Here is a 15,373-nt window from a genome sequence, read left to right as displayed (position 1 = left end):
ATGATGGGCGATAAGAGACACAATACTTCACACTATTTCGTAGCAATGAAACAACTGCTACATTAGACGCTTGTGGTCTGTGTCGTAGCATGATAGGCGATAAGAGACACAATACTTCACATTTAGGACAGGACTACTCACTGATTTTAAGCTCAGGAAACTGCGGCCCATACATAAATTCAAGCAGTTTGGCAGTCAATGTCAAGTTAACCCGATTCCATTGTTCAATGAGCGCCAATCTATGTCGCCAAGTCATTGCTAACTCCCTGAGAGTTTTCCATAGGGGAGGAGTGGGGAAGCAACGTACACACGCCACCAGCCATACTTCTACCAGAACGCTCAACACTCGCTCGCAAAGTTGATCGCCTACATCATCTGGAGGGAAGAATACCAACAAAATTAACAATTGTCTATTTTTATGCCTATTACCTTATTTGCTCAAGATAAAGTTCGCCCCCATCGAGAATCGAACCCGCAATCTAGCTCTTAGGAAGTTGATCGCCTACATCATCTGGAGGGAAGAATACCAACAAAATTAACAATTGTCTATTTTTATGCCTATTACCTTATTTGCTCAAGTTAAAGTTCGCCCCCATCGAGAATCGAACCCGCAATCTAGCACTTAGAAGACAGCGCACCTGTCTTGCTGACTAGGCTGACCTAATTGATTCTTTTTTTAACTACCGAGGCGAGGTCTCTTTTCGAAATCGAAGAGAGACAAAATAAGAGAAAGCCAGCCTTTCCAAGACCAATACTTATCTGTTTAGGATGTTCGCTCCAAGCGGGAATCGAACCCGCAACCTACCGTTTACAACACGTGAGCGCTAACTTCCAAGGTAACTAAGCTATCTATTAGATAGGCCGGCCATTCACTATCAGGTAGACCTGACAGGTTGCCTGAGAGACTTGTTATTGCTGCCATACACTATCAGGTAGACAGGTGATTTTTTTTAATAATTCTGGATAGAAAAGGAACATACCTTTGATGGTAGGTGGGGACAGTAGAGTGTCATTTATGGCCAACAAGAATTGCAGGAGAGCCTCCCAAGTTTCTCGATCTAACCTGGATGAAACTTGAGCTAGCTGCTGTAACGTTCTAAGAACGCGATGACACAGTACAGCTTGTCTGTTGATTGTATCTGAGGCTGAAATAACACAACATATAGATAAGCCAGTTACTGTAACGTTCCCTGATTCCTGGAAAAGTTTGAAAACCTCATTTTGATACTTGATACCTATATGGGTTAGATCCTTGAATATCACCAGGACCCTATAGAGTATAGAGTATAGATCACTCAAGTTAAGCAATCTTGCACTTGGATACCATCCGGTAAATCGCAGATGTGAAATGGCCCTAAAAGAGCCAGAGACAAACAGATTCCAGCAAGAGAACGTTAAATGCACTAGTTTCAAATAAGTGACCATCTAAGCATTTTGTCCTATCGCTAACATGATTTCCGGGCCCATTTAGGCTGGCTGAGATTCCCGCCACTAAAAATCTTCGCAGCAGACTCTCTTTAAAATTCTACCCGACACGTCTAACGTGTAAGCTCATTCTAATGTTCACTGAGGTTGCTACATTGCTAACGCATAAATACCTGAGCATTCTGTATACAAGGGCTCAAAGCCAGGGCAGCATTCGCTTGAACTTTCTGCGAACTATTCTTTAGCAGAGACCAAATCAACCGGACGCCATCCAAGGCTTGAATTTCTTCCATGCACGCTATGTCATTGGCACATTCGCCGAGGACTTTGGTAACGTTCTCCAGAAGTTCCGGATTGGTCAGATTGAGAAGATTGACCAATGGTTGGATGCCGTTGTACCGCTTGATGGCGTCCCGATTGGAAGACACTTTGGCGCATTCGCCCAGTGCTCCCACCACGTTTGTTAGCACCTGGAAATTAAAATTACCTAGAACCCCGGTAATAACCATCGTATGGTTTATTAATTAAAATAGGTATGTAAATCAATCATTGAATGAATCCGCGGGTTTAAAAAATTTACGTGAATCTAAGATGCACATGCACCTATTCCTTCCCTCACCTATACAGCCTAGCAGCCTGCTATTGGCTTTGTTAAAATAATGCGTTATGGGGACACTAAGATGCCCGACATCATCAATAGTCTAAAAGTCTAAATCAAGACTCTTGGATGTCCGCAAGCGACGTAAATCTGCAAAGAAAGCTTATGAATATGAAACCGCACTCTAAAGACTCAAAGAACGTGGGTACTTTTTTGTACAGAAAAAGCCCAAAGTGGCTGAGGTCTAAGGCAACCCTAACCTTGAGGGAAACGCTTTACAAATACCTCTTCATCCTCGTCTTCAAGCAGATGTATGAGAACATTCACAGTCTTCAGTTCATCTAATCTGCGTACGTTTTCCTGGTTCATAGCACTCTTCCATATGGCACCTGTAGCGGCCGCCAGTAAGGGTTTGTTTTGGCGGTTCTTCTCGTTTTTGATGATGGAAACCAGGGGGTCTAAGCCGCCATGTTCACGCACTAAACTGCGGGTTACCTCATCTGCCGCCGCACACTGGAAATGAAAGAGAATTTGACTATCGAAAAGCTCCTCATCAATTCCTAAAGGCAAAGCCTTGTTAAGACAGTCACAACCCTCAAAATAATGCGTTATGGGGACACTAAGATGCCCGACATCATCAATAGTCTAAAAGTCTAAATCAAGACTCTTGGATGTCCGCAAGCGATGTCCGCCGCTTGATGGCGTCCCGATTGGAAGACACTTTGGCGCATTCGCCCAGTGCTCCCACCACGTTTGTTAGCACCTGGAAATTAAAATTACTTTGAACCCCGGTAATAACCATCGTATGGTTTATTAATTCAAAATAGGTATGTAAATCAATCATTGAATGAATCCGCGGGTTTAAAAAATTTACGTGAATCTAAGATACACCTTTTCCTTCCCTCACCTATACAGCCTAGCAGCCTGCTATTGGCTTTGTTAAAATAATGCAACCATCGTATGGTTTATTAATTCAAAATAGGTATGTAAATCAATCATTGAATGAATCCGCGGGTTTAAAATTTTTACGTGAATCTTAGATGCACCTGCTCCTTCCCTCACCTATACAGCCTAGCAGCCTGCTATTGGCTTTGTTAAAATAATGCGTTATGGGGACAATAAGATGCCCGACATCAATAGTCTAAAAGTCTAAATCAAGACTCTTGGATGTCCGCAAGCGGCGTAAATCTACAAAGAAAGCTTATGAATATGAAACCACACTCTAAAGACAATTAAATAAATCAATTTAAGGCTATTTTTAGTGGAGGTGAATTAAGAACGAAAAGAAGAAAAGAACTGGCAAAAGTCAGATATATCACTTGAAGTTGAACATCTAATCAGAACACACTGAAATGTGAGAGAGAAAAAAAGGACCTACTCTCAGTATAGGAATGCCTACCACGTCTCTTAGGTAAGTAGGTAAGTTTCCTAGGTAAATATCGATCAAACATTTTCTAAATACCTGGGCAGGTTTTTATCTCACATGAAAAATGGATATACTTACCAATAGCTACGTAGATACAGAGACAATTTTCGTGATTTCAATTATGTCAACTTTAAAATAACAACAGTCAAAAAGTTATTTTTAGTCGCGAACTTTCAACTGACTTTTGTTGAGGACAAAAAGTTTTATTTATAGGTAGGTAAACATTTTAAATGATATTTCAACATGCAAAAGTTTTTACAACATATCACTGCACTGCGCTTTGTACCTTTGGGTGGTAAAGCCGTAAAGGTATCTACATACCTATACCGATTTAAAATAAATAGGTAGGTAAATAGCATTACCAAGAGGTTGATTTACGACATCCTTGCTTTTGTTCCGAGATCGCTTTAATTAAAATTTCAGGCCAAATTTCTTCCCTATTACTACGATAGGTAGAATCACTTTTATAACCATTAACCACACCAGTAAGTAGATGAATACCTACGTAAAAAAAAATTGTTCTATTCTCGACCGTCTTACATCAGTTTTCATTAAAAGCAACACTTACATCTATTAACGGGTTTTAATTAGTTGTTTTTATGTACATAGGTACCTAGGAACCTGGTTAGTATAATAAGAATCACTATGGTAGGGTAATGTAGGTATAGAAATATATAGGCGTCTATGTACATATTTCACGTGTTCATGACTCATAAGCGAATCCAAAACGTAAGTACCTACTCGTACCTACCAGAGGGGGAACTGTAACAACGGAGGGCTTATAGTCCCGAAATCAAAGAGGGAAGGAGGATAGCATAGGAAAATGCTAGCCGTTTCAAGAACGAACCTTATATCTTTAGGATAAAGTTCGCTCCGGGCCGGAATTGAACCCGTGACCTAACGCATACAAGGCAGATGAGCTACCTTCCAACCTAAATGGGCTAGCAGTGCGACTTGAGAGAAAGTATTTTGTTCATAAATATGGGTGTAAATAACCTAATGGTTACCTCCATACCTTCCGCTTAAGGTTTTATTAGTATTACTATCGGGGGTATAGGGGTAAAATGAACTGAGCTTTGTGAACCACCCAGACAGTACATTACATTAAAATGGGGGTCTTTTCTGACGAAATTCCTGTGTGCGGAGTCTGGTTTTATTAGTATTACTATCGGGGGTATAGGGGTAAAATGAACTGAGCTTTGTGAACCACCCAGACAGTACATTACATTAGCTGCAGTGAGCACCAAAGTTGTGACATAATAATACAAAGAAACTGCATTTACATTTTTACATTACTCTCATTTAAATTACATTTGCCTACAGGACGTTCGGAAAAAAATCGGATGAAACTCACAAGTGGAAATGGGGAGGTGGGTTTTAAGTGGGTGGAAATACCACTCTTCAGGAGGAGGATGGTTGGCCTGAGTGTCTTTATATGATTTTTCCAGAATCTCTACAAAAAAGTCCACTTACCTGATAATGTAAAGGTAAGACGAGTAGAGAGAGTAGAATCTGGGTGGACGACCTCCTCAGCTCACTTTTGGATACTGCCTGATTTCTGAGGAAAAAGATATTTTTTTAATTATTCAAAAACCACACAGAAAGATATGGTTAGCTTTAGAAATTTGAAGAATATGGGGCGGAGTAGTGGAAATATTATTTAAACACATATTACTTAAGACGAGTAGAGAGAGTAGAATCTGGGTGGACGACCTCCTCAGCTCACTTTTGGATACTGCCTGATTTCTGAGGAAAAAGATATTTTTTGAATTATTCAAAAACCACACAGAAAGATATGGTTAGCTTTAGAAATTTGAAGAATATGGGGCGGAGTAGTGGAAATATTGTTATTTCAACACATGTTACGGCCATTATAAAAATGTCACGATGGCAATGTCATATTTCAAATGGCTAAAAACGGACTACAAAGGCAATGTAGCTTTCCAAGGTTTTAAAAACGGACTACAACTACAAAGAGTACAAAGCTTACCTTATTTTGGGATCTTTTTCTGTGAGAACCAGCTCTAGTGCGTCCAAGAAATAAGGAAGCAGCAACTGAATCCCGTCCAAGTCTAGCCGAAACAAATCCGCAGAGTTCAGAAGAATACTGCACAGTACTTCCTCACATTCTCGACTCTGCAATTTGGAACGACAAAATGCTGTTATCATGGATTTGATTGACTTAAATTAGGGCGGAATTGGAGCTTTGTCTATTACATGCCTTAAAGAGATCGGTGTAAGACATAGATCCTGCTTTGTTGATAGGCTATAAACCGGAGAGAATAATAGAAAGTAAGAAAAAATGTATATTAGAAAACAATGCCTTCGTTCACAATTCACAGTAGGGAGGTCTAACTGTGTTAAGCATGAATGCTTGTTAAGGTAGGAACACACTACCATGATGTTACGTCACGTGTGCTCACGGGGAGTCAGAAAGATGTAGTTGAAAGTTTTCCCACAATATTGTAGGTAATTTCGTTTAGGACAGCCAGCCACACTACTATACTATAACGTCACCTACCGTGATGGCAGTGTGTTTCTACCTTAAAATTGTGAAAAAGGCCATTATAAAAATGTCACGATGGCAATGTCATATTTCAAATGGCTAAAAACGGACTACAAAGGCAATGTAGCTTTCCAAGGTTTACAACTACAAAGAGTACAAAGCTTACCTTATTTTGGGATCTTTTTCTGTGAGAACCAGCTCTAGTGCGTCCAAGAAATAAGGAAGCAGCAACTGAATCCCGTCCAAGTCTAGCCGAAACAAATCCGCAGAGTTCAGAAGAATACTGCACAGTACTTCCTCACACTCTCGGCTCTGAAATTTGAAATGACAAAATGCTGTTACTATGATGGTTTTGAGTGGATCAAATTCGAGCTAAAATCCAAGGTTTTCATGCTTGTCTGTATTATGCATATACATGTTTCAAAGAGGAAGGTGTGACACGGATTCTGTGTTATTCTTTGAATTCTACTCTGTTCATAGCAATCTGAACAAAATGCTGTTACTATGATGGTTTTGAGTGGATCAAATTCGAGCTAAAATCCAAGGTTTTCATGCTTGTCTGTATTATGCATATACTTACATGTTTCAAAGAGGAAGGTGTGACACGGATTCTGTGTTATTCTTTGAATTCTACTCTGTTCATAGCAATCTGAAACGTTCCAGTACCAAATAAATGATCTAGATCTAGGACTAGTAATGGTAACAGTATGTACTTTTACATAAATCTCCGTACCATTTCAATAATTCTCTTCGAAGGAAGAAAACCCCTAATGATAATGACGCACAAGAGGTTCTAGCAATCTGATTCATAGCAATCTGAAACGTTCCAGTACCAAATAAATGTTCTAGATCTAGGACTGGTAATGGTAACAGTATGAACTTTTACATACATCTCCGTACCATTTCAATAATTCTCTTCGAAGGAAGAAAATCCCTAATGATAATGACGCACAAGAGGTTCTGGAAAAGTTCCTCAATCTAGACCCCAACTTACCTCCGGAATTCTCAATCCTTGCTGAAGACAAACATAGAACCGGGCCAAATAGATGGGCTATGAACTTTTACATACATCTCCGTACCATTTCAATAATTCTCTTCGAAGGAAGAAAATCCCTAATGATAATGACGCACAAGAGGTTCAGGAAAAGTTCCTCAATCTAGACCCCAACTTACCTCCGGAATCCTCAATCCTTGCTGAAGACAGACATAGAACCGGGCCAAATAGATGGGTAGAATTTCCTCGCCAGTCTTCTTGGCGCAGAAAATTCGACACAGAGCCCCCAGTGCTTCGGCCCTGCCCACCTGATACCTCTCGGGAGACAGCAGTGGCGTGGGTAGAGAGTCTCCCCCATCGTCTGTCAGACTGCCTGGTTGAGACATGGATAGGCTCCCCTTCATAGAACCGGCACTGGATATACTCACAGAGTCGATCATAATCGAGCTAGGACGGCGCTTGGAGAATGAGTCTCCTGTAGAAGAAACAGTAGAAAATAGTCATTAACAACCGGTATCAGAATCACTTAACTAGGAGAGACGAGAATTGAGTTACACAGGTTAGAAATTACAAAAACTAGTCATTTGGGTAAGAGAAAGGGGAGACCAAAACTGAAGTGGAGAGACAAGGTGAGGAAAATTTGGGAGAGAAGGTATGCACAACAGAGGAGTACAATAAAGGAAAGCAACATCAAGCCCAAATAAAATTGGGAAAAGGTGGAGTGAAAGAAGAAGATGACATTTACTTGACTATAATGGGTACTGACTTACTGAGGCATCAGTTGATGGATAAATCTGATCAAAATTTTACGACCTTTGTCAACTCTGATAACACTCTCTATGGGTCAGTTTGAAAGATGAGGAGGCAGGTAGCCCGTCACCAAATGGAGGCTAAAACGCCGCCACGAAAAATAAATAAATAAATAAAAATAGTAGTTATACAGTGTCGTTGCACCCCTATCAAACAAACTTACTGTTCTGTTGTGCCTTGTCTTTGCTGAAGTCAGATCCTATCAGGGCAGCCTCGAACAGCCATTCTCCAAACAGGTGTAGAATGCTATTACATTTGGGTCGGTCGTCTGCTAGAGGGCCTTTAGGATCTGCCGCTAACGATGCAATAGCTGTGGAAATGAAAATACGAGAAATTAAAATCCGTTTAGTAAACTTCCCATTTCAAAAGCGATCTGTTAATGAAGGTGTTGCAAAAACATTTGAAAATAATAAAGTTTTGTTTTAAAAACAAAAGGTTATCAGACTATTAAAAATAGGGTAAACATGAAAAGAGATCAGACAATTTTTGTATTACTCTGTATAAATCATACAAGTGCGGTATAAGATTGGAAAATATTCCCTTTAGCATGGAAATGACTTTAAGAAAGAAATTCTAATTACAATTCCAAATGCCAAAATGCTTCCCAAAGATCATTCCGTTACAAAAAGGAACTAATTACATTGAAAAAGGAATAATTATTTATTAAATCTAGAAGGTGCCAGTACCTACAAATACTGATAAAATAAAAAGGTAAAAATAGAAATGCATTGATCCCTCGTCACTTCGAAAATGAAATCCCTTCTTAATTTAAAAACGTTCATTAAAAAATAAAAGTCCGATTTATTATTTTGCAAAGTAGACTTATCTTAGGTAGGTACACTTATAAATTATAAAATATTTTTCCCCTCTCCCATAGCTTATTTTTATTACATTCAAAACTGTATGTAGTCCAGACTGAATTTTAATAGAGACATCAAAAATTACTCGCGGCAAAAACAGGAAAGTATCCAAAAATAAGAAGCGGAAAACTGAAAAATATTTACAAAGGAACATATGTATGGGAATCTGCCAACCTATTAACCACATAAAAACACAATTGACATGTCAAAAAATACGTCTCATCTTAAAAACTTCAAAAGAGAAAATAAGCCAAAGTAAAGTTGCAATAAGGAAGGTATCAAAAAAAGTTGTTCACCAAAATAATCTACATACATGGGGGAAAACAATAAAATACCTTTTACATAAATTTGATACCCAAAATTTTACATGTAATAAAATCAGGTTTTCACTCATACCATCAATTTTGACTGGCCAAAAAAGTTGTTCACCAAAATAATCTACATACATGGGGGAAAACAATAAAATACCTTTTACATAAATTTGATACCCAAAATTTTACATTGAATAAAATCAGGTTTCCACTCATACCATCAATTTTGACTGGCGAAAAAAAGAAACCCTCCCAGCAATGCAGAAACTTACTTTCATACTGGGTCCAAAATAGGGTATGTAGAAGATTAGAAAATGTAGTTTCTAACAGAGAGTTAGATTGAGTAGGGGTATCATCTGGATATAGCAAGGACGAGTACAGTATTAGTAAATTAAAATCGGAATAATTCAAGTCAAAGAAAATAAAACGATTTCTCTCCAGAACGAAAAAAGTTGAATGGAATTTCTAATGAAATCAACGAGTTAGAAATATCTGAGAAGTACCACCTAAATGGAAAGCTTAAAGTCAAATCGCATGTAACGTTTACTGCTGTCTAAAAGCAGAATCTACCTAGCTATCTTAAACTGTTTCGTTTGGTCTTGTGGCACACACAACTTCTCATACAAGTTTTGACTTTCCCAGAATTTTCAATTCGGAAGTTCAAGATTTTAAATTTAGTTCAAGAGATTTTGTGCATCACAGTCTCTCTATTTGGTGTCAGTCCCTCAGTCACATGAAAGATTTTTCTTGAGAATCAAACGTTTTATCCTGCGAAAATACACAAAAGAACACACTAAACAAAAATTTTCAAATCAGACTTACATGAAATGCTGGAAGTAGAAGGAGGTCCAGAATTAGGTGCCATAGGGTGACCCACAGTAGACAGACGACTGCTGGTCAATCCAATGAGTGAGGTTTTAGGAGTACCTGAAAAATTTGATGCCAAGCAGGAACGTTAGGGGAATTTGTGTGAAGTGGAAAGAAAAACTTGCAGTTTATGTACAGAAGAAAACCCAACACAATTCATTGCTATATTTACAAGTGTTGAAAAAAAACTTTGAAAATTGGTAGGTACAAAAGAACTGAGCCAGTAAAAATGCAAAAAGACCCAAGTTTATATTGAGAGATTCCATGTACCCGTAGAAAAGGAGAAATCTAACCTCGGTCGCAAGTTATCCATACTCATAAAACCCCCCAGATCATTGCAATATTAATTTACAAGTGTGCCCCAAAAACCCAAAGAAAATCGGTAAAAAATAAAAAGAGTCCCAGATTTAGATAGGAGGATACCCGGTTCCCGAAGAAAAAGAGTAATCTGTTGGTTTTAATCGTACTAACATAAGTAATCCACGTTTCAGAAACCTTGCCAATAGCTGACCTTAGCTATTGTGTAAATGTAGGTAGGTACGTACCTCTTTTTAAGAATAACGATAGAATTATGTACAAAAGAATAGATCATTGCAATATTAATTTACAAGTGTGCCCCAAAAACCCAAAGAAAATCGGTAAAAAATAAAAAGAGTCCCAGATTTAGATAGGAAGATACCCGGTTCCCGAAGAAAAAGAGTAATCTGTTGGTTTTAATCGTACTAACATAAGTAATCCATGTTTCAGAAACCTTGCCAATAGCCGACCTTAGCTATTGTGTAAATGTAGGTACGTACCTCTTTTTAAGAATACCGATAGAATTATGTACAAAGTTTTAGGTCCGGTTTTATCAACTTCGAGGATTCCAACTTAGAAAATCTCAACTAAAATAAGTAGTTCCCGTATTTTCCTTTAAAGGAGGGGACATTGTCTCAGTTTACGAAAGGAAAGTACAACTAATTTTAGAATAGAATAGAATATCCCCTGTTTATACTGCCGAAAAGAGACTGAAAAAGTCCCTTTACTCCCACAGTTATACAAGTTGATAAAACCGCACCATACCGTATAACGTTTTAAGAACGCGATGGCACAGTACTGCTTGTCTGTTGATTGTATCTGAGGCTGAAAACAAGGTATAAGTAGACAAGTATTTAGAATGAGAAAAGCTGTTGGAGATGGTTCCCTAATGTCCTCAATAAATTCAATACAAGGGCAATTTTGAAAAGGTGCAGACTTCGACTTTTTTTACTTATAGACAAGTATTTAGAATGAGAAAAGCTGTTGGAGATGGTTCCCTAATGTCCTCAATAAATTCAATACAAGGGCAATTTTGAAAAGGTTTTGACTTTTTTTTACTTTTTACTTATAGCATCTACAAATTACACATATAACTTGATAAATTAGCTGTATAATGCAACACCCTATGCTAGGCCTTGACTTAGATTTATAACATCAATAGTTTTTTTTTTCTTCTGTGCCATCTAAAACACAACAAATTAATATAAATCACAAACAATAAATCAACCACTCTCACCCCATAACAATAAATCAGCCACGCTCACCTCATAAATTATCCCTAAAGAGGAATTTAGCTAAACACTTATGTAAAAACATTGATTGGTTAAAGATATAGAACTAGTAGGTATGAACTCAGAGAAGAGAATAATGATTAGACAAGGTTCCATACATGACTAACTGGTATGGAATTTAATTTTTATGTCAAAATCAAATAAGCTACACTAATAGCATTCCAAGTATAAGAAAGTAAATTCAATAATACACATCCAAGTACAAGCAGTGCTAGGATCAACCATACATACTTACATATTGTGTCCAAATAGAAAAAGGTCCAGACTTGAAAATAAACAAAAACAAAATTAAAATTTCGAATTTCCCACCAACTTTACACACTCATGAAGGCTGTGTTAAGTTACCACATCGTTTTCCACACGCCAAGAAAGGACGGGAATAGCCTATCTCAAACCGGTACATAACCACTGCCACAAAGATTGAATGGTTGGTTCTGATTAAAAAAATTTCCAAACTTGAAAAAAAAAAAAAAAAAAAAAATCTAAATTTCGAATTTTCCACCAACTTTACACGCTCATGAGGGCTGTGTTAAGTTACCACATCGTTTTCCACACGCCAAGGAAGGATGGGAATAGCCTATCTCAAACCGGTACACGGTACATAACCACTGCCACAAAGATTGAATGGTTGGTTCTGATGAAATATTGTTCTTAAGAGTTTCAAGTTAAGGACTCCATGAGTTGATTAAGTAGTGAGAATATTCATTATCAAGCAGAAGGTACCTCCTGAATATTCCCAGAACCAGAACAGACAAAAAATTTGCACTTTGATTTTTGATGTCAAAATAAATATTGTGGAAGGTTATCTCTTGATTTTTACTTATAGCATCTACACATTACACATATAACTTGATAAATTAGCTGTATAATGCAACACCCTATGCTAGGCCTTGACTTAGATAATAACATCAATAGTTTTTTTTCTTCTGTGCCATCTAAAACACAACAAATATAAATCACAAACAATAAATCAACCACTCTCATCCCATAACAATAAATCAGCCACGCTCACTTCATAAATCATCCCTAAAGAGGAATTTAGCTAAACACTTATGTAAAAACATTGATTGGTTAAAGATATAGAACCTAGTAGGTATGAACTCAGAGAAGGGAATAATGATTAGACAAGGTTCCATACATGCCTAATCTGTATGGATTTAATTTTTATGTTACCACCTCTTTGTCAAATAAGTAAAAAAAAAAAAAATGCAATAATACACATCCAAGTACAAGCAGGTAGGTACTCAGCTATGATCAACCATACTTACATATTGTGTCCAAATAGAAAAATGTCCAGACTTGAAAATAAACAAAGGTGAAATAAACAAAGATTAAATGGTTGGTTCTACTGTTGAAACACTGTTCCTAATTAAATTTAAGGACTCCATGAGTTGATCCAGCAATGAGAACATCAATTATCAAGCAAAAGGTACTGGGGATTCCCAGGACCAAAAAATTTGCACTTTGCATCTTGATGTCAAATATTGTGAAAATATCTTTTAATGCTCTCTTGCTGTCTCTTTTTTAAAAAAAAAAAAAAAAAACTATGTTACCTATCCCTTCCCTTGCCCATTTTTCAAGGGGTATAGGGCACATACTATGTGAGTAAGCTGTAGACTAGTTTTTTTTTTTGTTTTTTTTTTTTTTTTTTTTTTTTTTTTTTTTTTTTTTTTTTTTTCACCTAGGTATGTTTTCCCTTGCTCATTTTTCAATGGGTACAGGGCACATCCTAGGTGAGTAAGCTCTAGACTAGGTAGGTAACTAACATGTCAAGTCAAATATATCTTATGTCTTTACTTATTTATTTTAACATTTGCCTGCTGTTTCTGCTCTCACCTTCTCCTTTTCTTGGCACAAATAAATTGTGAAAGTGGGATATAATCTTCCTTGCATAGACATTGGGATCATCACAAATTGGCTTTGGGACACAGATCTTTGGTGTGGGGTGCAGAGCTGAGAGCCACTCACAATAGACATTGACACAGTCCCTAATGGTATCATGCTCTGACAGAGGCAGACTTAGTCCATGACACAGAATCTGAAACAATGGAGAGCCACTCACAATAGACATTGACACAGTCCCTAATGGTATCATGCTCCGATAGAGGCAGACTTAGTCCATGACACAGAATCTGAAAACCAATGCAGACATAAAGTGAGGACAAAGAAACACCAAACCAAAATAATTTCAGTTTTGAAACTGTCACACCTACCTACCTGTCAAAACTGTTCAGCTTAATGTCTGAAAAAAAAAGGTTATTTAAAAGTAAAAAAAATCACCTACTTCAAAGTTAATTTAACAGGTTGGTATGCCTTCTGCACCTACATACTTGAGTATCTTCCTGCTCACTCCCTCCAGGGCTTGTAGCTTGTTTATATTTTTTCCACAAGAAGAAATTCTGCACTAAAGAGGTCAACTCACCTCCATGCACCATTGCACTTCTCTATCTGTAGTGAGAGGACTAGGTTCTGCTGCTTGAGTAATCCCCAAGTTTGAAGCCAACTGCTTGACAACAGCAAGTGTGACATCTCTACCCGATGATACAAGCAATTTATTCAACACGCTTCCATGTTCAACACTACCATTTTGTATAATGTTGGTCAAGGAAGCCCATTCTGAATACATGCCCCCACTTGTGCTGTCCTGAAAAAAAAAAAATAAATCAGAATCATGTTGTGCAAATAATATTTCTATACAAAGGTTCATTTCAGTTTTGTTTCAAGTAGGCGCTTCCATGTTCAACACTACCATTTTGTATAATGTTGGTCAAGGAAGCCCATTCTGAATACATGCCCCCACTTGTGCTGTCCTGAAAGAAAATCAGAATCATGTTGTGCAAATAATATTTCTATACAAAGGTTCATTTCAGTTTTGTTTGAAGTAGGTACCTACCTACCTACCTACCTTATCATGGGATGACCCATAATATAGTGCATAAGCAAGAAAGTACTTACAATACAGACAATGTACCTATGAAGTCTATGAACAAGAATGTTAGGGATCCTATTTAGGTAGATTTAATTAAGCAAGAAAGTACTTACAATACAGACAATGTACCTATGAAGTCTATGAACAAGAATGTTAGGGATCCTATTTAGGTAGATTTAATAAGCAAGAAAGTACTTACAATACAGACAATGTACCTATGAAGTCTATGAACAAGAATGTTAGGGATCCTATTTAGGTAGATTTAAAAAGGCTGAGTTCATCACAGTCCAGGTAACACCCTAACAATAAAATTTAGAAGAGAACCTGAGGCCTCTTCCATGAAGGATCAAGAATTAAAGTACTTACCTTCAAATTGACCCTGTTAAAGACTCCTAAATTCATAGAGACAGATGATTACCCGTAGGTATCTTGACATGAACTCTTCTACTAATAAATTCAGAATGAAAGGAAGTTCTTGGATTCCACAGGTCACCAAACACAGATTTCTGAATATTTTATCATAGCTAATGAGTTCATACTTGAAACACTTTTCTACGGAGATCTTGAAAGCAATTACTTTGTCCGTCTACTAATCTATTCTTCAAGGATCTCGGTTATCAATTTATCACAGGAAAACAAGAAAAGAAATTTACAAGACAGCCAAAAATTTCCAAAAAACACAAATGTGTTCATTCTTCAAGGATCTCGGTTATCAATTTATCACAGGAAAACAAGAAAAGAAATTTACAAGACAGCCAAAAATTTCCAAAAAACACAAAACCTTTCTGCTTTCTGTTCAAATGGAAATTTACAAGACAGCCAAAAATTTCCAAAAAACACAAATGTGTTCTTTTTCCTTTTCTTACTTTTCTTTTTGAAATTTTTAATCAACAAATCTACAGTGTTGCCAAAAATCAATATGTGATGAGTTGCATTGAGTAAAAAATCGTACGTTTGGTAAGACCTGTCCTAAAGTTCACTTCAAAATGAAAAAAAATCGTACGTTTGGTAAAACCTGTCCACAGTGTAAAGTGCAAGTGCTCTTCCAGTTCTAAAAG

The 15,373-nt window shown here is 37.3% G+C and overlaps 1 protein-coding gene across 1 annotated transcript in view; it reads right to left on the bottom strand.

The window, feature by feature from the left end:
• LOC103507290 (ral GTPase-activating protein subunit beta) overlaps window positions 1-15,007 on the bottom strand; it is a 46,873-nt gene extending 31,866 nt beyond the window's left edge. Inside the window, 6 exon segments of the mRNA XM_026822199.1 lie at window positions 142-375; window positions 981-1,145; window positions 12,655-12,684; window positions 13,223-13,424; window positions 13,809-14,030; window positions 14,682-15,007. Coding sequence (XP_026678000.1) covers window positions 142-375; window positions 981-1,145; window positions 12,655-12,684; window positions 13,223-13,424; window positions 13,809-14,030; window positions 14,682-14,717 — 889 coding nt within the window. The 5' untranslated portion in view covers window positions 14,718-15,007.
• Between the last annotated feature and the right edge of the window lie 366 nt (window positions 15,008-15,373).

The sequence above is a fragment of the Diaphorina citri genome, unplaced genomic scaffold (genome assembly GCF_000475195.1).
Source record: "Diaphorina citri unplaced genomic scaffold, Diaci psyllid genome assembly version 1.1 scaffold303, whole genome shotgun sequence".
NCBI lineage: Eukaryota > Metazoa > Arthropoda > Insecta > Hemiptera > Psyllidae > Diaphorina > Diaphorina citri.
Note: the sequence above shows the minus strand (reverse complement) of the source record. Positions and strands in the feature narration are given on the sequence as shown.